A 24,738-nucleotide genomic window follows, 5' to 3' on the forward strand; every position below is an offset into this window, starting at 1 on the left:
TGTCAGTAGGATTAAGATAGTGGTATTGTGAAATCCTGGTGTCTTTCTTCCCTTAGACTCAAAACTATCACCCATTCATCACCATCTTTGATCCACCTCTTTTAAAATTAGAGAGTCATTAGAGAACAAGTATGTTCTTATTTTTAATATGCACATAAAAATGCTACTGGGAGCCCAACACAAAAAATGCATTTAGAAGCATAAAAATGCTTCTGGGAGCCCTGCTTGACAACACCCAGGAATTCGCCCCAGGAGGAACTTTTCTACTCACCACTCTTTACTCCCATGTTCACAGAAGTACAGACATAGAAAATAAACAAACAAATACATACACAATGTACTTGATCTTGTAAAAGCTAACATTTATACATATACTGAATATAAAACACATATTAACTGTAGAAACTTCGGGAAATACAGAAAAATTTTAAGAGCCATCCAAAGATAACTGTTGTAATGATTTGTTTTTTTCCAAAAAAATAATGTGGGCTCTGAGAAAATGTAAATGTCACATTTAAGAATATAATGAGGCTTTTAAAATTACTGTTGAAGGAGGTATTATGATTTCCATAAACTTCTAGTAAACAAAATACTACTAAAACAAAACACAAATGAAAAACTCTGCTTCATCGGTAGCAGATTCACCTGAGGATATGGCTTCTCTGCATTGCTTGGCCTTTTAGTTTAGAACTAGCTCCACTGTAAGTAAAAAGAATTAACTAGTCCTTTCGCCTTATGGAACCCCAGGGACTGAAGTTCCTATAACACAAAGCCAACCTCAGCCATACCTGAAAGTGATCTTCCTCTTTGATGCTACTGCCACTTAGAATTAAAGTAATCCCTTTAACACAAAAGCTTGGTCCTGTGGTCAAAATCACAACTACAGAAACTTGCATTTTGGAAAGAATGTCCAGCAACATTTTACTGAGAACTAAAAATAATGTACATTAATATAAGATCAAAACTAAAGCAGTTCAGTATTGTGTACAGTAGTATCTTTCAATTTGAAATTTTTCAATGTCAAATTCCAAGCCATTTGTGCATGTCTGTATACACAACTCTGATAGTTTATCGATAATGCTAACTAGTTATCAATCATCAGGTTGAAATGATTACCCTCACTTGAAGATCACCTTTGTGTTTATATTCCAAATCAGCACCAAAAGAAGAAACCAAATTACAGCCCTTTCCCCAGTTTTAACAGACAAATAAACTAATACTTATTCTACAAAAACAGGTGACTGAAGTCATCCAAGTTCTTAACTTTATGAGGAAACAGCTTTCTTTGTCCTTGAATTGTAATTTCCTAATAGGCTTGAGTGGTAACTAATCCTGGCATCCCTTTCACTGATGCCCAGGAAAGTCACTCAATGTTTTGTTTATTTCAGCTCTGGGGGCCCTTTTAATATGTTCCCAGTATTTTTTATTTCTTAAATGGGCTTTCAATATAATTATTTTAAAAAATCAGAGTACAAATATCCAACAAACTGATAAATAATAATGGTATTACTTTCAAACAGTTATAATTTTTATAAAACAATAATGATAACCAATATTTATCAAATGGTTACTCTGTGCCAGGAACTGTGCAAAGCACATTTCACTGATTATCTCCTATTTAATTTTTTTTGTACATGAGGAATGGAAGGCCCAAGAAGGACAAAAAAAATCATGCCCATGGCGTGATGGGGTCAGGATTCAAAGGCAGGCAATATGACTCTGGTGGGTCTGTGCTTAAACACTGTGCAATTCTGCACCAGTAATGGCATTTATCAATGCCAAAAGCACATCCCAAACAATGCCTAATCTCTAGGCATTTTCCATTTCATAAAGATGATATGTACCATAAAGACAACAAATGGAAGAGTTAACATATAAATGCAAAAAAAATTAAAACAAAAAAATTACTAAAATGACTTACAAAACTAAACAATCTCTACCCACCTGCTGATTTTCATGTCCTTCTACCCTAAGCTAAAATAATAAAATGAAATAAAATAATTTTTGGTTTCCTACTGAGGTGATAATTCTGGCTGAGAGTTTAATATCATATGTCCATATTCAGGGTGTAGCAAGACTACATGCATATCATATGTAACAAAGGCCTCTGGAGATGGCATTTATGTGCATATATACATGTATATGTAAACATCTACATATAAATGTATTTATGTATATATTGTGTGTGCATGTGAGTATAATCCTAGGGAAAGCATTTTGATTTTCTGCCTCTGTATTTCAAATGGGGTGGGAGGGAGATAAAGGTACTGTACCCACCACCATACTTATCCGCATAAAGAAAATTTACTATATTATTTTGCTATATTTTTACTATATTTTATATTTACTCAATATAAAAACCCTTCAAAGACCAACTGCTCTGCAAATATTACATTTTAAGGTATACTTCCTAAGATTAAAAACATATCATGGGGGGACTTCCCTGGTGGTACAGTGGTTAAGACTTCGCCTTCCAATGCAGGGGGTGCAGGTTCGATCCCTGGTCAGGGAGATAGGATCCCTCATGCCTTGTGGCCAAAAAACCAAAACATAAAACAGAAGCAATATTGTAACAAATTCAATAAAGATTTTTAAAATGGTCCACATCAAAAAAAATCTAAAAAAAAAAAATCATGTGTCAATGCAAGTTCATCAATTATAACGGATGAACCACTCTGTTATGGGGGCAGAAAGTATATGGCAAATCTCTATACCTTCGTCTTAATTTTGCTGTGAAACTAGAAATGCTGTCTGAAGTCTTAAAAAATTAAAAAGACAAAAATATATCGTATAACTTTAGAAAGGGATGTGACCTTGGAAGTTATTTAGTCTTCTGAAATCTAAATCATTTGCTCACTTCTTAATTCACAGTTTTAATAATTAAGGCCTTGGCCTGATATTTGACCAAAAACATTCTAAAAACAAAACCCTCAGTTTTTGGCCCATGTGTGCTCATATCACATACACTGATGAGAAAGTAAATGAAATTGGAGCTAATGCAACATAAGCAAAAATTCTCTAGTCTGAAGTGTAATCTCTTCTTTATTTGTCATAAAACAAAAATTTAGGCTTCGTTAGAGAACGTACATGATGCCAATAAATGGCCTCAAATTTGTTAGTTAAATGATGGCATGAAAGGTCATCTGTTTTCAGAATTATTCAGCAAAAGATTTTCCAGTTGTAAGAAGTTAAGTGTTTTGCACATGTAGAGACACACTTGCTAAGCCTATTTATTTTGTTTAATAAAAGCTAATACAAGAAAGGGGTCCTTCTAGGCATGTTGATGTCACAAATTATTGTCACAGAACTTTGATGACTGACCTCCATGGGCGGGGGGAGGGGGAAGGAGGACGAGGAAAGGACCAAGTACACAGCAATCTTTCACAAGTGCCCTCACTCTGTTGTAGGAACAGGTTCTTCTTTTCTAGTTTATCTTATTTGACAGGCCCGTTCTTACCGTCAGTGGCTCTGCCTTCTTGGTTTTTCTCTAGGATGGGTTCCCAGGGAAAAGATTTATGGGTAGCTAGAACAACAATTTTTTAAGATCTGCATGAGGTAAAATGATTCAGGAGATTAAAAGGAAGGGTGTGATCAAATGGGGAGAGGAGTGACAGCAGTATGTCTTCTGCATGCCTACTATTACCAGACCCTGCTCTACTAACACGGTATTTAATTCTGATGCCTCTGCACTAAATGGTTGCTCATATTCCCATCCTAAGATAAGGAACTGGTTTCTGAGAACTTAAGTAACTCATCGGTGGTCATGCCCTTGGCAAGTGGCAGAGTTCAGTGGTTTCCAAATGCCAGGCTGAGACCTGGTACTGGCCCAAGAGAATGCTCATTGGTCCTTGTGAAGGTGAGAATAAACATGAAACATGGAGTAAGGATTTTTAAAAAGTCATATTAAAAAACAAAAGCTAACCATATTCCTTTGGAAAACTCTCCTTTATTCTGAGAATATGTGCCACTCCCTTTGTAAAGAATTCTAGCGAAATGCCTTTGGAAAATAAAATGATTGTGTGTATCGACGGGAATTTCCTTGTTAAATAAATAAAGTCATTTATCTGGCAAAGTAAGCACTTAGTAACCCTGGGTCAGTCCCCCAGATGGTTTTTGAAGTCTTCGTGAGTCATGAAATCCCAAGGCATGAAAATGAGCAGTGGAGCTGGATTTAAACCCAGGCTTTAAATACCGTTTCGCTTCTACTGCATCATGCTGCTTTCTGCAGGCACAAACGGATTCAGGCTATTCTGAAGCCCCATAAAAGTACATACTCTAGACTCTAGAACATCACGGTCAAACAAAAGTTTTTGCTGTGATGGAAATGTTCTCTCTCTGTGCTGTCTAATACTGTATCCACTAGCCACCGTTACTACTTAGCATTGAAAATGTGGCTAGTGCAAGTGAGGAACTGAATGCCACTTTTACTTAATTTTAATTAATTTAAATTAAGAGAAAGTCACCTGGGGTAGTGGCTATCATCTTGACCAGTGCAGCTCTTGAGCAATCTTTACAAAACTTCAGTTTTAAGTTTGCCAAGGGAAGACAATGTTTTATATAACTGAAAAAAACAAAAATCTACTCTAAGCTTGGGGGCAGAAGAGCATTGATATATTAACGTAACAAAAATACTTGATTGTTTGGCAAAGACCCTAAGTGGAAAGATTTGCCCAAATGGCCATCAAGATTCTCCACCCCTGAAAGGGAAATAAAGATTTTAGTTTAATTGCTTTGCTTATTATACTCTCACCTAGAGGCTACTGTGCCGGCCAGCAAATGCCAAAAAGTATGGTCTAGCAGCAGCTGCTGATCGAAATCAGTATGTTCAGGGTCAAGATACCTGGATTCTAATTCATGGCGTGCATGTGTGTGCATATGCAAGACACATTTTTGAGCAGAATTTTGTATTTCTGAAACTGAGTTAATATTTTCCATTGTTTCCTTACATGATTGTTTTGAGGATCAAGTATTAAACTTCAGAGGAGAATTCTATGTCAGCTATAAAGATTATACAGACTTCAGGCAATTTTAAGAATATATTCCTTTCTATATACATCACTTCCCAAAGAGTGCACCGAAACTTAGAGCCACAAAGGGCAAAACATGGTGGACCTTGTAAATATCCTGAACTTAAACTGATGTCTTCGAGGTTTGTTCATGAACCTTTAAGACATCCTTTCACCACTTTCAAAGTGCTTTGGTGTTTGGAGTGCTGGGTTATAGATAAGCTGTCTGTCTGGGAAACATCAGGTCCCTTTCCTGGATAAATATAGTACAAGATGGGCTACCTTTAAACAAATGTAAAACAAACAAACAAACAAACAAAAAACACCAAGAAATAGTGAAACATGTAGGAAATTTTATCTAATCTCTATAGTAGGTGGGAGAAATGAATGGAAACTCAATGTATTGAAGATAAATAATGAGCATGAAAAGACATAAAACAAAAGTGTGCTGTCAACACATGGAATTAACTCCGTGATTTGATGCAAAAGAGTTCTTTTTACCAACTGCCTTCTTTTTTAGCTTCTGTAAAAATGTACTCATAATTGAAAATAACAGTGATTGAATGAAAGTTTTATTGCACTTTTTTAAAGATCACCACAGGAACCTTTAGATAACACATAAATCATAATGCTTGTTTTCTGATTTTCCTGGCAAAAAAACCAAAAATCAAACAAAGGAACAAAAAATAACCAGCCAAACAAACAAAACTGGCCCTGGTGGATAGAACAAATTCAGTCTGGAGTTCTCTAAGTCCCAAAGGAGGAATCGATGTTGAGACACGGAAACATGAGATCTGCATGTGGCCCTGTTCTCCCTGGAAAGAAAACTAGGAGCTAAAAGGGCTTGGTCTTGAGATCATTCATAACACTTACTAGCAGGCAACATCATGCACTGAACTGCTTAAATGATTTTCTGTCACAGTGCTGACTCCCACATTTGCAGAGATGTAAACAGATGTCCTTTCTTCTTCTGCTTTTTTCAAAATTAATTTTTATTGGAGTATAGTTGGTTTACAATGTTGTGTTAGTTTCTGCTGTACAGCAAAGTGAATCAGTTATATGTATACATATATCCCCTCTTTTTTTTAGATTTCCTTCCCATTTAGGTCACCAAAGAGCATTGAGTAGAGTTCCCTGTGCTATACAGTAGGTTCTCATTAGTTATCTATTTTATACATAGTAGTGTATATATGTCAATCCCAATCTCCCAATTCATCCCACCCCCTCGGTACCTATAAGTTTGTTGTCTACATCTGTGTCTCTATTTCTGCTTTGCAAATAAGTTTATCTGTACCATTTTTCTGTATTCCACATATAAGCGATATTATACGATATTTATTTTTCTCTTTCTGACTTACTTCACTCTGTATGACAGTCTCTAGGTCTATCCACATCTCTGCAAATGGCACTATTTTCTTCCTTTTTATGGCTGAGTAACATTCCATTGCATATACGTACCACATCTTCTTTATCTATTCCTCTGTTGATGGACATCTAGGTTGCTTCCATGTCTTGGCTATTGTAAATACTGCTGCAATGAACATTGGGGTGCATGTCTCTTTTTGAATTATGGTTTTCTCCAGGTATAAGCCTAGGAGTGGGATTGCTGGATCATATGGTAGTTCTATTTTTAGTTTTTTGAGGAACCTCCATACTGTTCTCCATAGTGGTTGTATCAATTTACATTCCCACCAACAGAGCAGGAGGGTTCCTTTTTCTCCAAACCCTCTCTAGCATTTATTGTTTGTAGATTTTTTGATGATGGCCATTCTGACTGGTGTAAGGTGATATCTCATTGTAGTTTTGATTTGCATTTCTCCAATAATTAGTGATGTTGAGCATCTTTTCATGTGTTTATTGGCCATCTGTATGTCTTCTTTGGAGAAATGTCTATTTAGATGTTCCCCCCATTTTTTGATTGGCTTATTTGGTTTTATTTGAAAATACTTAGGAATAAACCTACCTAAAGAGGCAAAAACCTGTACTCAGAAAACTATAAGATACTGCTGAAAGAAATCAAAGACAACACAGATGGAGAGATATACCATGTTCTTGGATTGGAAGAATCAATATTGTGAAAATGACTATATTCCCAAAGCAATCTACAGATTCAGTGCAATCCCTATCAAATTACCAATGGCATTTTTCACAGAATGAGAACAAAAATTTTTACAATTTGTATGGAAACACAAAAGACCCTGAATAGCCAAAGCAATCGTGAGAAAGAAAAACGGAGCTGGAGGAATCACGTTCTCTGACTTCTGACTATACTACAAAGCTACAGTAATCAGGACAGTATGGGACTGGCACAAAAACAGAAATATAGATCAAAGGAACAGGATAGAAAGCCCAGAGATAAACCCACGCACCTATGGTCACCTAATCTATGACAAAGGAGACAAGGATATCCAATGGAGGAAAGACAGCCCCTTCAACAAGTGGTGCTGGGAAAACTGGACAGCTACATGTAAAAGAATGAAATTACAACACTCCTTAACACCATACACAAAAATAAACTCAAAATGGATCAAAGACCTAAATGTAAGGCTGGGCACTATAAAACTCTTAGAGGAAAATAGAGGCAGAACACTCTTTGACATACATTGCAGCAAGATCTTTTTTGATCCACCACCCAGGGTAATGAAAATTAAAACAAAATAAACAAATGGGATCTAATTAAACTTAAAAGCTTTTGCATGGCAAAGGAAACCATAAACAAAACAAAAAGACAACCCTCAGAATGGGAGAAAATGTTTGCAAATGAAGCTACTGACAAGGGATTAATCTCCAAAATATACAAACAGTTCATGCAGCTCTTTTTCTGCTTTTAACTCCTCTACTTCCATTGACAGGTTGTAGGAGTTAAGGTCTTACATATGTCTAGACGTAACTATCCAGTAGTCAATGACAACAAATTTTTCTTCATCCAAGATTAAGAAAACCCTGAAGTCTCAAGACAATGAATGGGAAGCTGACACAAAGCTTGAGAGAAACCGCAATAGGCAGATGGAATAATTGGGGATATTTCTTCAGTGAATCTCACCTCAACCATGCCACAAAGTGCCAGGAATCTGATAGCAAAGCCCAGTGTTCGATATTCTTGACTTGCCTTTTTCTGAAGAAAAACCACAGGCATGGTTGAAGGCTCTCTTTATTCATATTTGTAATAGCATATCTTTAAATTTTCATCTTACAGGGATTTAGTGAGGATGATTTACTAACAATCCCTGGTATATCTTATCTCAAGAAGCACATCACATAAATGTTCCAGTAGTGTGATTATTTTTCCTTATATGGCTCATACAACTGTACAGGAGACACTGAGAAAAATTCACTAAGGATCTAAGACTGTCAAACAAAATCAATAGCTAAAGTGATTGATGTATTAGTGGAAACAGGGATTTACATAGGAATATCAATATTGACTGGGTAAATGTCCTTTTCTATCTGGGTAAGTATCTAGAATTTTTTTTAAATGACAGGAATGCATCATCCAAACAAAATTTTTGTCTTGTTTCCATGGGTCTATGGTGTCTTCAAATGATACCCAGACATGAAGTAGGTACTGTCAATATTTGCTGAGTGAAAGCATGACACTCTCATTCAAAAATGCAGCCAATCAATATACTTATTTAGAATGTGGTAGAAGACACAGATTACCTCCATTGGAAATCAGCTTTCTCCTTTCTCCTGACCTGTCACCATTCGCTCCATTCCCACCACCTACTACCAAGATTTAAAGTTCAGAAAATTTTCATTTTATAACACTAGAGCATGGTTTTGACTTTAGTCTCCTTTAGTACATGGAGGAAAGAGCGTTGGGATAAAAAAAGCAAGTGAGAGTCCCCAGGCACGGTATCTATAACTGACAGAACTAGATCCTCTTGTGTAATGGCCATTTGTCCATTACAAGAAGCAGGAAAAGCTCATAATTTTCAACTTGGTTCATTCATCTAGGGTCACACTGCACTGAGAGCACTATGCAGGTTACTGTGCTTTTTTCATTGAAGATGGTTTTCAAATGTTCCTAATTTTAGTTGCACAGTTAATTTTATTCATACTTTGCTCTTAGAGATGATGTTCTTTGTATACACTGCATAATAAGCCAGCTCTTCCTTGACCAAGGTTGATATGAGTTTGCTCTCTAGCAGGGATTTGATCTCATAAAATTATGGAGTAATCACTTTTATTATTAAGCTACCATTCTCCCACATTTTTTTAAAAAGCAGATGTTACCCTGTGTAAAGTATTAAGTCTGAGGTAAAAGCATAACTGCATAGTCAATCATTTACAAGTTTAAATAGTTTACCTTCACAGTGCCTTTTTTTCTAAAGTTACGGGAGTTGAGAAACACTCAGGTGACTATTTTTCTGTTTTTTTTCTTTTTTCACAATTAAAACTAGAGTCCAAACACTGAGGAGCATACTGGGTATGAAGGAAATTCAGAAAAGGAAATTGGATGCTAAATATTAGGGCAAACTCTCCTAAAGACGTAATAGCATTTTAGTAACCTTAGCATGAAAATAATGAGTTACTGGTAAGTTTTGTCAATCTCAATTTCTTTTTCCCTCTGCCTTAAGAACTTTTCATAACTAATATTTATCTCTTCATGTCCCCTAAGACCTCAGGATATATCACTTTGGCAGTGATAAGCAAGGGATATTAGAACACATAATTAATTTGTTGTTTTAAAAGACTGGAGCATAGCACGATACTAAACAAATGCTGTGGTAATGCATTAAAATCCACTATTTTTATCTTGTGTCATTAACAAACATGCTCATTCAAAATGTCAGAATATTAGAGCTTCCTTTTTATGATTTTTTAAGTATGAGATTAGAAATATAAAATGTGTATTCAGCTGCTATTTTTAATTCCTTAATTCAAAAATTGAATAAGCATGTTTACCTAATTTATAAGTATTTTTTTAACCATTTATGGCCCTCCTGTTTTTTGAGCTAGAAATAAAACGGCCCCAGGGACTGAACAGAGAAGTGGAATTTTTAAAACAACAGAAAGATGAGAAAAGGTAGCACAACTAGTAGTAGTACTGTAATAGCCAATGACCTTAGAATATTCTGTCAATAGACTTCTTGGGATTTAATGGCTAGTGTAAGTTTAGTGTCTGTATCAATACTTAATAATAATAATAATAATAGTAGTAGTAGTAACTTGCCAACCCTCAAGGAGTGGAAGAAAAATCCTAGTTTATCTGGCTCACTACCAAAATGATATCACTCTTGATAATAATGAATTATTTGTCTACCTGGGGTCCTAACAGAATTAAGGATAGGATAAATTCTCAATTCTAGAGCTCATTCGGAAGTTCACGGCTTTCAAAATCTGCTGAATTTTTTCTTTCTCTTAACAAAATTTCTCTTCACACAAAGATTTGATTTAGCTCCAATCCTAAGGACACAAATAAACACCCTAATCCAGAGGTTCTCAAACTTCTTCAATTCATGATACTCTTAGCACCTCAGTAGTTTTTTACAGCACCTCACTGGCCAAAAGAAATAACTACCAGTGGCAATTCTTAAGAATTTAGTTCAAACGATTTAATAAGGTTTTGCCTCCACAACTGAGCACTCGTTGAGTCCTGCACAACTTCTCACTCCGGAATGAGCCTGGATGTTCTGCCTCCCTCACTTCCTGGTCCACGCTGATTTTTGTGCATTGCTTGCTTCTTATCACAGCAATTGTCAATAACCCAGTTTTGCAAAGATATGATGTCATGGAAAGAAAAGGAATGATCTAAAGTTGAAACTGGGAACTATTTCAAGCTATTAGTTCTCCAGGTGACTGACAGATGTTTCTGCGTTTAAATTTTCCCTGAAAATTTAAAATACCTCTGGAACCCCTGTGAGTTCCCTGTGGTGGTCCAGGGTACCTCAGCACATGTCCTGGCCCTAGTTTCATTACTCTTAAACCATTGAGTGAGGGGTGAGGACACTCCCTCAGTGGGGAAAACTCAGGAATTGAGGAAGGAATTATTTGATCACAGCACCTTTCTGTGTTTACATGATGGTAGAGGACTTTCAAATGGCAGATCAAGGTTAGAAAAGAGACAGATGCTCATCAGTGCTAATAAGATCTAAAAATATAGTTAGGTGGGGTTACAGACTTTTCATGTAGATCCAGTGAGGACTAGAACCTTTGTGGTGCAACATTTCTTTTTATTTTTATTTTCAGAGATGCCTTAGTAAGACTAATGAAGAATAATGTAACCTGCAATAGAATTGATGGATAGGTATATAAGCAATCATTCTTCCTTTTTCAAACTCAGGACTAGAGGCAATACCACCTTCTACCCCATAGTCATAGGAAGAGGCCAGGAACAGCTACAACCGAAAACTCACAAAGGCTCAAGAGGTGGTGAGGGACTTCCTAACTGCTAAAGAAAGGGTAGAAATTTGAGTTGGGGATGGGGGATAGTGTCTCCTAGCTGAAAGAATGCCCACATGGGGCACCCCAAAGCCTTGATAAATGAGGTCCTATCCTTCTGTATGGTGACGGGGACTAATTAGCTAGACTGCCAAGTGTGCCCCAGTTTTCTATGGTACATTGGGTCCGCTCACTTCCTCTTCATTGCCCCTTCCACGCCCTCCCCTGTATGTATCAGTATGTAGATATGAGTAAAGAGCAACTTGGATCATCTTTGGATTCTCTGTGTTAGTGTTTATTCAGCAGAAGACGGAGACTAGAGGTCCATTATCCAGATGAATTGAAACATGTTTTCAACTGATGTGGTTTGACAGGCAGTTTGTATTCAATAAACTCATAGTTTTATGATTAAATTCTATTTGTTTTGTTACTGATAATTCTCCTGTTAATTTTTCCAGGGACTTGTATCTATGTATTTGTAAATACAAATAACATATCATTGAATGAAGTGCAGCAACAGAAGTAACTGTTATCCAGAAGTTAAAATAGTTTTAAATGCATTCTGAAGAATTTAAGAGGGAAAAAAACCTGCACATATTTAATGTAATTATCCATCTATTCTGTAATTTTCTTCATGTTTCTTCATGACAGCACTTGGGCAACCTTCTGTTATCTAGTTGTTTCTATTCTTATAAAATAATTTTTTACTGTTAATGATAGTTTTTTTTAAAGAAATACTAATTCTTTTTTATAAATTTATTTATTTATTTTTGGCTGTGTTGGGTCTTCGTTCCTGTGTGAGGGCTTTCTCTAGTTGCGGTGAGCGGGGGCTACTCTTCATCGTGGTGCGCGGGCCTCTCACTGTCGCGGCCTCTCTTGCTGCGGAGCACAGGCTCCAGACACGCAGGCTCAGTGGTTGTGGCTCACGGGCCCAGTGGCATGTGGGATCTTCCCAGACCAGGGCTCGAACCCGTGTCCCCTGCATTGGCAGGCAGATTCTCAACCACTGCACCACCAGGGAAGCCCTTAATGATAGTTTAAGTTTACTTTTCATGTATTTATTTCTTTACTGTACTCAAGCTAATCATTAAAATTATTTCTATTTCTTATTATTCTTAAGAATTAAGTTGCTTCTCGGGATTACATTTAACAAACTATGTAACAGTCTTCTGAGCAGAGGCTGCCAGGAACTTCTCTTCTGCCTTGTACAAGCTAATTTTTTTAGATGCTGAGTTTAGCCTAGTTCTATAGACTTGAGTCAGTTGCATATTTTCCAAGAGTCAGTTGCATATTTTCTTTATTACTTCTCTGACCAATGTGAGCTTGTATCTTCTTTTATTCTTAAACTATAAATGGAAACTAAATTTTCATAATGCCAAGTCATTCATTTGATCAACTGGATTCGGTGAACAGGTACTTCTGCTTCTCAGCAGTTTTGCCACAATAGTTCACAGCACTTTATGGCATTTGCAAATAATGTTCTCGTAGAAATGATCGAAATGTGTGTTGTGTTTTTCAAGAAGTTTAAGCTCTCAGGCCCTTGGGTCTCTCATCTGTAAAACAGCGTAATAATATCCCTCTGCATAGGACTGTGGAAGGTATCAAATGAGATTACAGATGTGAAATACTTAGAAGAATGAAGAGTCATGTACACATGCAACGTATGCTGTGATTATTATTACTACCATTATTAGTCTTATTTTCTTCTTGTGCCTCAGCTATTTAATCAGTATCTATTTATAGAAGATAAGATAATGCCATCCTGTCTTATAGGAGGTAATTATCTTCCTTCTCTCTTTACCAACAAATTAAACAATTATATTTCAACTTAAAGAGCATTTAATGGTTTTCCAAAACACTTCATTCAAATAGATAATCACAAACTTTCATTGCTACTGTTTGTATTTGAAATTTCTAAGGGATTTTCTCAATAGGAAAACTTAACTAGAACAGTTAAGTATAAAATCATCAAAAGTGATTAAAATATATAATAATGTCATTCTCTATAAAGTGCAGTTGAATTAAAGACACCGAACAATCTTCCCAGCATTATCATGAACTAGGTAAGAAAATGGAGGTTTACATATGGCCACATGAAGAGAAAGGATAACACTTTATCTGTAGATGGAATGTATAGTATCAGATTGAAGACTGAAATGGTAGTTATTTATTCTATTCACCTTGCTTCTCATAGAAACATCTCCATAGTAGAAAGAATGCTTTTCAGGAGTCAGTTACTGTCAAAGGAAAACCGTATAGCTGCAATATAAATACCCAGGGGGAATGAGAAAGCTGAACATGTCAAGACATTATTTTTCAACAAAATATAGAGTTGCATCACGGTCTAATTAGATTTGTCACTCTTATGTGAGTCCAATCAGATAAAGGAACTCTTGAATAGGTAGAGGGAAAAATGAGGTCATCCTCGTAAGTTTACTTTGGAAAGAAAAGCACTATTTAGCTGTTAAATATTGTAGCCTTTTCATAAAATGCACGGATACACACTGGTATCCAAAAATCAATTTGCTATAATTTTAGAAAATACCAATAGAATACATAACTATGTAAAACAGAGTCTACTAAGTCACTGTGAGTTTGTCCCTGGCCTCTATCAAAAGCCCAGTTATTTCACATTTGATGAAGCTGGAGGAGATGACTTTCAACCTGGTCGTTCATCCATTCAACATTATATATAATTATCTATAGGGCTTTTCAGCATTTTTCTTTTCTACTCACCCCTATTCTGTTCTCTTTTTATAATTGCAGTGTGGCTCTATTAAGCTTTTTCCCCGTTCTCAAGCTGCCCCATCACTCTTTCCTTTAATCATCGATGGCTATACTTTCTTTTTCTTTTTTTTTTTTTTTTTGCTTTAATTGAAGTGTAGTTGAAGTGTAGTTGAAGTGTAGTTGATTTACAATGCTGTGCCTTCTGTGTCTTCTGTACACCAGAGTGACTCAGTTATCCACATATATATGTTCTTTTTTTATATACTTTCTACTTGCACGAAAAAGTAGAGATCAGAAGCCATCAATTCTCTAAACATTTCAGCCATCCATCTCCAAATTTATAGCTCCCCCTTTCACTTCTTTTTCTCATTGTTATAAAGAATGCAGTACTTGTCTCTACTACTTTTTCAAGGTTAGTCCCTTTACTTAGGCTCGTGATCATATGTTCATCAGCAGCTACAACTCCATACTTAACCTCTGCGTCCCTCAGCTTAAGTGTTCCGAATTCAAAAAAAATTTCCCTTGAACCTAATTCTCCCTCAAGCAGCTTTAGTTTTTCTTTTCCTCTTTAACTTACTAAACTTTTAAAGAGATGGTTGCACTTGCTGCTATCTCTACTTTCAATTCACTCCTTCACTAATTCTTCTATTACCCCACTAAGATGCTTCTCCCACTGTTCATCCCAAATCGAGTCATTACAGAAGGGAATTGGTTCTTCTAGTTTCCCCTCACCCTCTGCACTGTTGTTTCTGCTCTCTGTCCTTGTCCTTTAATTGTTGTCTTGTTTCTCCTAGAGTTCTGGTCTCAACGTGTAAAAGCCAAATTCATTATGTCATTATGTTGTCCACTCTATCCTGTGTTCCCATGTCAACATCACCATTCATTTACTAGTTCGGGGTCAAAACATCAACATTCTCTCTGATTCTCCTTGCCCACTGGCTATCTCCCAACATGCACACGCGCGCGCGCACACACACACACACACACCATTCTGTAAGCCTATTGTTTCTTGCATCTGGACTAACCTCATCCTACCCCCAACTCCCTTGACCTGGGCCTCCATCATATTCAGCCTGCTTTGCTTCTATGAATTTCAACATGATCTATTTCCCTGTAATCACTTCATTCTATACAATCATTCAACAATAGAGTAATCAGAAGCAATAAAAACAAGAATGCGATCACGTGATCCCAGCTAAAAACCTGTGGCTCTGAGGTCCCATACGCTGTATTCCGACCTTCTTTTTCTCCTGCCACATTTCCCTACTCACACCAACCCGTCATTCCTTAACTGAGCCATGACTTCCCTCGTCCCACATTACCTAAATGTTGCCCCCTTCACCTGACTATCCCTGGCTGGCAAACTCTCCTTCGCTTCTCCTTTGCTCTCATAAATGCCTCAAGGATGGCGCTCACCAGATTTTATTCCAAAGGTCTAAAAGGTCAGCTCTTTTGCCCTGCCTCTCCCCCTACCCCCATGCAGACGGGGAGCTTTAAACACACCATAGCTTTTCAGTACGTATTTTTATTACATGTGAATGAATAAACAAATGTCTTAATTTTCAAACCTAAGAAAATGGGATAAAAATAACATAGAAATAAAGCCAATGGGAAAAGGAAGTTGTTTTGTAGTGAAGGAGAGTGGACACCATCAATACAATGAATTCATGCTGAATATGTACTAATTAGTGAGTGTGAAGGAACAGTTGAACGGGAAAGTCTAAATTTCCAGAAGGCAATTAGGGGCTACGGATCTGGAGCTCAACTGAGGTTGCAGGGCCAGAGATACTGAGCAGTAAGTCATCTGATGAAGGCTGATAGTCGAACATACATACAAAAGAGTTTTCTAAAGCAGAGCCCAGAGGGTCGGGCTATACTTTGGGGAAATGTGTTAAGGGGTGATAAGAGAAGCTGGTGAAGAAGAGGTCTGCAAGCAGTAGGGAAGAGAGCACACAACAGTGATGGCAGCTAGGAGATGAAATGCACCTTGTATTTCCTTTAATAACTGGCACCATGCCTTCTGCTTTATGGGTGGCCAATAAACATTACTTGAATTCATGGATTTTCAGAGGTCAGTATGATTTGAAGATAGATTTCAGAATATTAAGGCAACAACAACATATAAGGAAATATAGAGAACAGATGTAGATCTTGGGGTGGGCTTGGAAGGATGGGCAGAGATATGATTATGCAGAAGTTTTATTACCAAAAACAACAGATAAAAAAGGAGGGTAGATTGGATAGTTTTTGAAAGATGGTGGAGACCTGTGCATAGAGGTAGGTGATGAGATGCTTTTGCCTGTAGACCACAAGGACAGAAATTAGGACTTACATACTGTCTTTTTCACTAATTATTTGATCTAAAACGTGTCATTTCATAAGATTATTAGTTATCTGAGACAAGAACTCTGTCTTAGAGTTTTCTTCTCTCTCCTGCAGTTCTCAAAGACAGTTACACAATGTGAATTTCATAATTCAGAATTTGAATCAAAGTGATTGTACTTTAGCTGCTCATTCCTAGGGAGAAGACAATGTTGTCATTTTACAACCATTAATAAATGGCAACTAAGAGCCATAGGTTGGGAAGTGAGTAAAGCATAAGTCCATTTCTAGAATCCCACAGAGACCTATTAAGATACCTTGATGGTCTGTTAGAAAACCAAGAATAACAGTAGACCCTCGGGAACCCCATACAGCTCCTCTAAGATGTACTGCAACCTGTGCTGAGTTTTTGAGATGGTGTCATGAGGAGATGGTGATGTTATCAGACAGTTGCCTAGATGCAGAGGAGGAAAGTAGACACTAACTCTACACAGAGGCAGAGTGACCACCAACGACAGTGCAGGTATTGAGTGAGAGTTAGACCCTATTTAGAAGCCTCCAGAAACTAGGAAACTAATGAACACTACAGTAAGCACAAGAAAATGAGCTAATGATGGTGTATGATCCGCGAATCTGCTTATCAGTTTTAATTACTTTCCAAGCTGTGGCATGTCTAAAATGATATTCAAGTCTGTCTAATGTTTTCTGTACTTGCCTCCCGTGATTACTATTCCCAAAATGGTTTAATTTAGGCAAACCTTCACAAAGATTTCAAATGAACTGGCAAACCAGGGCTAACATCTGCACAGTACGTCAATGGAGATATATTCAAAGGGCTCTATGTGCTAATATCACAGGGACTTGCAAACTGAGTTTAAAGCCTGTCAAAATATTCGAAAATATTCACATGGTTGGGTAGCTAAACTCAGGTCCTACATGGATATAAGCTAAAGTTTTAAGTGTAAATGTCTCCATTGCAAATTTAATTCTCTCTTTTCCCAGACAATGTATTCTCTGGGAAAATAAATGTTTCTTATCAAGAGTGACAGATTCAATCTACCATTTATCTTCAACTTGTATAATTTTAGCCACCATCCTTTTTAAATTAGAGAATGATGCAGTTGAACAAATATCATTGGTTTTATCAACTCTAGAGGGAAATTTACTTGATTTTTCTCTAAGCACGCCCTCTTCTCTTTGCTCCCCCTCACACTTACATGTCACTGGCAATGGAGGAGTTCCGGGACATAGACTTTGGCGAGAGGTCATAATCGCTGTCGGATCGATACAGAAAGGACTCCCGGCGTTGACTGTGGACAAAGTTTGCTTGGAGAATTAGCCCAGATCCCGGGCTGGTCATGGGATCCAAGGGACTCCGTCCAGAAGATGTGCCATTGTCCACATCGAAGCTGTCAATTAAGGAGAAAGAATGACATTGCTGTGAATTGCATGTTAATAGTTTAGTAAAGGGAGACTTCAGTTTAGGAACTGACAATAGGAAAACTTACAGCTGATTCCTGCTGTCAAAAAAAATGGTAATATCAAAATACACAAAAGAAAAAAAAAACACTGACTTTATATACTTGTCTTCCTACACCTTCGAGTACCTTGTTCACTGACCAAATACAAAATATATAGGTCTCTCTGAACTCAATTTCAGTTTACAAGGAGCCATTCTGCAAAGACTAGCTCTCCTAAGTACAGAATTCCTTTTACATAGTAATTCACTAAATATTTGGGTTCAGTTCAACAAGTGCCCATTACATGCCTAATATCCTTGATTCCCCAAACCTGGGCTTCTCGACTCCCACCTACACCTACCCAATCACTAATTTCTATTGTGGCCACTTTCCTCCATCCCCACTGCCAGTATACTAAGTTCAGGATTCTGTCAACTGTCACCTACATTATTATAAGAGCCTTTAAATTAGTCTCTTGAATCCATTTTCCACCTTGTATGATTCTTCTTAAAATCTAAACCTGACTGTGTTATTCATCAGTTCAAAACCTTACAGTGGCTCACTGTTGTCCTCAAGATAAAGTTCACATTTCTTGGCTGAACTGACAGAGTCTTAAGCATCTGTTCTCAAAGACAACGAATGCTTTTCGCAACCTCGATATGCAACACTCTTCCATCGGGAACTTCATACTCCCCTCATATTGAACCACCACCTACTTGTATCAGACTCTCACTACCTAACCTTCTGCTCCCCAATTTCTCAACCCTCCAATCTCCTGCCTAATTGTTATTTATCCTTGAGGACTTAGCCTTCATCTGAAATGCTGCCCTGATACCCCAGAGCTTCATGAGATGCCCTTTCTCTGTGTTCCCAAGACTCTTTCCCACTCCCCACTGATAGCGTTTACAATGAGCTGGAAATAATTACCACTTGATCTCCATTCCTAGACTGTGAGCTCTCTGAGAAGGGAGATTCTGGGTGTTCTAAGCACTTCAGAAAATTTTTACTAAGTGGTTTGAATTAATGATCAAATGAATGAAAGACATGATACTTGGCAATACAGATTTTAGAGTTTGGGGGAAAAAAAGAACCATACATGCCATTCTTAACATCACAGTCTTTATAATCTAGATAAACTTTCTACAAAGAGCTTTTCTAGTCTAGCATCAACCAGTAGTAAAATAAAGTCAATTCTCATGTGTTCTTATAAAAGGAGGGTGATAGCTCAGGATAGCTCAGCAAGTATGTGGTTTAAAAAGTTGTTGAATGAAGTGAACAAATGAATTCAAGTTCAGTTGTTAACAACGTTTTTCCTATTAGAACTTTTATCCAAACTATTAACTGGCTAATTTTAAAATATTCTTTTACTTTTTCTACTGGAGTTACTAATAAATAGTGTTATGACCCAAAGATTGGAGGCCAAACTGGAAGAATTACCCAGGGGCTTGATGTTTCATGAATCACCTATGAATCTATGACCAAAGTAGAACATTGACTCCAAATCAATCCGTCTAGTAAAAAAAAAAAAAGGAAAACTCATAATCTAGCTTAGCCAGTCATAAACATGTTTTTCAATTTAAAATTTTCTTAGAATTTTGTCACTTTACAGATATATTCATTTGGTCCTTACAGGACATTGAGAGATTATCTACTTGAGCAGATTCATTTTACAGACAAGGATACCAGCTCCTAGAAAGGTTAATTGACCAAGTTACTGAGCTAACTGGATTTAATTATCTACTATTCCTGAAGTTCTCCCAGCTGTAATGCATAATCCTGTAAACCAGCAACTATGACACCCAAACAGGGACATCTGTTTCTTGCGGACAGATACTTCATGCATCTGGGACTTTAACAATCCTGAGAAAGGCCAAAGGGAAGGGACCTCTAATCATTAAAGAGACTTATTCAGGATCTCTGGCAGGCTCTTCTTGGATATGCTTAACTCAATAAGCATTTATTAAGTACCTACCATAAGCACATTGAGGTACAAAAATAAAGGAGATGAGATTAATCCAAGCTGGGATATCTGAGAAATCTTCATGGAAAAGTAGTATTTAAAGAGGGCTTTTGAAGGCATTCAGTATACAGTTGAAAGACATAAAAGACCTCTGCATAGGGAGAGGATAGGGGTGATTTCTGCTCTAAGGAGATAGTGATGGCCGCTCTTCAGCATGAAGAGGTCTTAATGTGAACACATAAAAAATGTTTATGTTGATTCCCCTCCAATATCAAAATGTTGTTACTGTTTTAAAAAATAAAATATGGTATCCTTTTCATGCTATGCAGAAACAGAAATATAGGAGATACAGGAGTACGATTTTTGGCTTAGTTTTTCTCAGTTCAATTGAGGAAATACCAATATTACCCCCAAATCAGAAATTTGCACTTTTTTATTATTACAATCTTTCCAATTAAATTAAGCAAGTCTTGACTTAACAAAAAAAATTCTCCACTATCAGTTTTGGAACAAATACTGATAAGTATCTTAAAATATTTAACAGTTTTTGCGGTAGTATTACCTATTAAAACCAAACAGTTATTAGTAGGTCATAAAGTGCTTGATATGGGAGTATATGGGCTTTGATACTTTTCTTTGCAGGTTGTAATATAACAAGTTGGCCATTGGATGGAGATCACTTTCTTGAGGAAAATCTACTGTAAATAAAGGCCAAAACTATCTTTTTCTTAAAGACTCATGAAAACAACCTCTTAAATATTATCCAAAAAATAAAACCTCAAAATTTATAGGAAGTGATTACCAAATATTGATGAAAATATATTAGCCTAAGAAATATTAGTATTAGCTTTACAAACAGATTGAGAATGATCTAAAAAATGGTCACTGATCTGTTATTAGACATTTATGCTTACTTAAAAAAATGAGCTCTTTTGTTCAAATATTAGAACTAAGGATCTTTTCTTGGGAGAGATTAGGTTGGGAACACTTCAAGGCAGTACTTCATTCGGTGGATAGCATATTAACTGAGACTTTATTTAGCCTGAAAATATGGATGGCTTCAAATAAGCTGTTCATTTTTGAAACATAACTTTATAAACAGTCAATGTCATGGTATTATTAACAAGACAAGAAGGTGATGAGGGGTAACCCTAACCTTAGACGTTGGGACCAAAGAGATCAGTTGTGAATTTGCCAAAAACACTCTCTGGCAAACACTTTGATATAATGAATCCTCTTTTGACTCACTGCCAATTAGATGAAGCCCAAGTATAAGATTAGCAGAAGTTTAGGAAAGGAAGTATAGATTTGGGGAGAGTAAGAATGTCTGAGACTAATAATGATGGTGAGAATAATAATCATAATGATGATAATAATGATAATAAAGCATTTGAAACACTCTCCAAGCGCTAGGAATTGTGCTGTGTGCTTTATGTACATTATCTCATTGAATCCCCACAATAACCCTTTGAAGTAGCCACTATATTTTCCATTTGACCAATGAGGAATCTGAGTCATAAAGAAGTGGCTCTATGTTAAGTCACATGTTCAAGGCCATACAGTTTGTCAGTGGGTTTTAAACTCAACCCACTGATTCCAGAGCCTGGGAGAATGGCCCCTGTGTTTCTCTCTCTATTGCAAAGCCTCCTCTTATTCATTATAAAAATAGAGAAACATCTCTTAGCTTCCTCACCAGGATAGAACTTCAAATGTTAACATTCTGAACAACTTATGGATCACGTTTGCCAAGGCTAATTCTGGGCCTTGGTCTTTATATGACCCCCAATTTTGGAATTTTCGAAATCCTCTGTTTTTTCAGTTTTGAATACAACAGTAAGGTGCAAAACAGTCTCTGCTGAAACCTTTTGGGTGGGTTTCGTTACAGAGTTTTAGAGTTCATTTGGAATAAGGAGGGATGGTGAGTCTGCAGAAGGTCTTAGCAAATGAAACTAAGCGAGATGCTCCATTGTCCCACATGTTTGCTGTCCTTAATGCAGTTCAATGATGTATATGTTCCCTGACAGAGTTGGCTTTTACCAAGAAGTCATTAGTGGAGAAGCAGCAACGCAGCTGTGCATGGTCCCCAGTGGGGGGCGGTAAAGAGTAATGGCCCTGCCAGCCTGTTGCAATTAGAACTACTGAAGGCTGTGTGCATCTAGCACTACTCAGGACCATTCACTCCACTCAGGACCCTTTAAAAACCAAAGAGAAAACAAGCAAATTGACCAACCAACCAAACTGCTCCCCAGCTCTCTACACTGTTCCAAATCAGTAGAATTACTGGACTACCTGTCGTGATCCACCTTCCATTCAGCCTCTTCCACTGCTCCCACACTTTGTGTCTACTGACCTTGTAATCATCTGTCCGCTTGGGATCATTTCTCAGTTTTTTGGCCTGATGCTACACCCTGCTTCTCTGGTTTACATATTTTGCATCCCTTCTTGCCCATGATGTGGACTCTCTCCTGAGCCGTGGTCCTGCTATCATCCCGGGTGAACAGCTCATCTCATGTCACCTGGCCATCAGGACCTTACACTCAACATTGACCTCCAGTGTGGAGTCTGATGAAGGTGAGACACATGAGGACTCCAGTGGAGCAGCTGCGGGAAGCCCCGATCAACAGAGGTCCCATTATCAAAGCATCTGTGAAGAGCTCCCACGGGGAAGACCCTGGAGAGAACGAGCATCTGCTGAACGCTGGAGGGGACCCTGGAAGGCTCTATTCAAGTCAGGAGCATCTGAGAGCTGCTTCTGTTGCTGTGTATTAACAATGGTGCATTGACAACAGAGATCTTCCCGCTGGGAGATGGGGAGATACCAAAAATATTCCAAAGACATTCACTTGGGAATTAGAAAACGTCTAAATTTCATATCGTGGTTCTGCCACCTTCTAGTTGCATGCTCTTGGGCAGTCACTGTACCGTTCTAAGCTCCCATTCCCTGATAAGGACAATTACAGTATCTAGTTCTAGGGCAATTATAAGGCCCTATATAATATTTGGAAAGCATTTAGCACACTGCCTGGCAGCCAGCACATTCCATATACTTAGCAGCTATTGTTGTTTTTACTATTATTACCCTTTTTCTTTAAGGGGTACTTTCCATCCAGATTTTTCCTGAGCACACTGCCTTGGGAAGAATCTACAGGGAGAGATGGGAGAGAGAGGGAACTGAGGGCTGGTCAGCCAAAGCACCAGGATCAACCTTGGCAATCAAGGAGGTGACAGGTGCTAGAGGCAGATCGCTCTTATGGCTTGAGCTGCTTTCATAACTTAGTTGCTGTCTCCACTCCACTCCATCATTCCAGTGTGATAACATCCGGGGAGAGAGTAGAGACTGTTGATTTTTCTCTAGATATTCCTCACCGAGGAGAAAGAACAATTTCCTGCTAGGAACATGGAAGGCATGGAGATCCCAACAACCTGGGTGGGGTTCCGGTGGAATAGAATGAGCAGGAACAGTCCTTCCGACCTCAGGCCTCCAGCCACTGGGTCTTGCTTGGTACCGGTACTTGAGACACAACTACAGTGCTGTTTATTCTCCTTTACCTGACTCTGCTGTATGTATGGTAGCCCATGCTGTTGGCCGTATGACGGAATCCATTTTGGTGCTTTACCACTCAGGATGAGGGGGATGGTTCGCCCTCAAGCTTAATGAAGTGTAAGCAAGTTGGAAAATTATTTCAAAAATATTTTTTCTCATTTTTTTCACCAGAAGATGGCGTAAGAGTAAGACGTGGAGATCACCTTCCTCCCCACAGATACATCAGCAATACATCTACATGTGGAACAACTCCTACAGAACACCTACTGAAGGCTGGCAGAAGACCTCAGACCTCCCAAAAGGCAAGAAAGTCCCCACGTACCTGGGTAGGGCAAAAGAAGAAAGAAAAAACAGAGACAAAAGGATAGGAACGGATCTGCACCAGCGGGAGGGAGCTGTGAAGGAGGAAAACTCTCCACACACTAGGAAGCCCCTTCGCGGGCGGAGACTATGGGTGGCGGAGGGGGAAAGCTTCGGAGCCGCGGGGGAAAGCACAGCAACAGGGGTGCGGAGGCCAAAGCGGAGAGATTCCCGCACAGAGGATCAGGGCCGACCGGCACTCACCAGGCCGAGAGGCTTGTCTGCTCCGCCGCCGGGGCGGGCAGGGCTGGGAGCTGAGGCTCGGGCTTCGGTCGGAGCGCGGGGAGAGGACTGGGGTTGGAGGCATGAACACTACATGCAGGGGGTTAGTGCACCACGGCTAGCCTGGAGGGAGTCCGGGGAAAAGTCTGGACCTGCCGAAGAGGCAAGAGACTTTTTCTTCCCTCTTTGTTTCCTGGTGCGCGAGGAGAGGGGATTAAGAGCGCTGCTTAAAGGAGCTCCAGAGACGGGCGCAAGCCGCGGCTAAAAGCGCGGACCCCAGAGACGGGCATGAGACGCTAAGGCTGCTGCTGCCGCCACCAAGAAGCCTGTGTGCGAGCACAGGTCACTATCCACACCCACCTTCCGGGGAGCCCATGCAGCCCGCCACTGCCAGGGTCCCAGGATCCAGGAACAACTTCCCAGGGAGAACTCACGGCGCGCCTCAGGCTGCTGCGTCACGCTGACCTCTGCTGCCGCCGGCCCGCCCCGCACTCCGTGCCCCTCCCTCCCCCCCGGCCTGAGTGAGCCAGAGCCCCCAAATGAGCGGCTCCTTTAACCCCGTCCTGTCTGACCGAAGAACAGACGCCCTCCAGCGACCTACACGCAGAGGCGGGGCCAAATCCAAAGCTGAGCCCCTGGGAGCTGTGAGAACAAAGAAGAGAAAGGGAAATCTCTCCCAGCAGCCTCAGAGGCAGCGGATTAAAGCTCCACAATCAACTTGATGCACCCTGCATCTGTGGAATACATGAATAG

At 38.7% G+C, this 24,738-nt stretch overlaps 1 protein-coding gene across 5 annotated transcripts in view; it reads right to left on the bottom strand.

Annotated features, from left to right (window-relative positions):
- PDE4D (phosphodiesterase 4D) overlaps positions 1 to 24,738 on the bottom strand; it is a 723,544-nt gene that overhangs the window by 205,757 nt on the left and 493,049 nt on the right. For 4 of the 5 annotated variants that reach the window (XM_079918757.1, XM_079918759.1, XM_079918758.1 and 1 more), the window contains exon 2: positions 17,657 to 17,848. In XM_079918757.1, the coding sequence (XP_079774883.1) occupies positions 17,657 to 17,848 (192 nt within the window). Of the gene's footprint in view, positions 1 to 17,656; positions 17,849 to 24,345; positions 24,451 to 24,738 lie in introns of those variants that run through there. The other variant, XM_079918760.1, reaches the window with a different exon arrangement.

This window comes from Stenella coeruleoalba, assembly GCF_951394435.1.
Source record: "Stenella coeruleoalba genome assembly, chromosome: 3".
Lineage (NCBI taxonomy): Eukaryota > Metazoa > Chordata > Mammalia > Artiodactyla > Delphinidae > Stenella > Stenella coeruleoalba.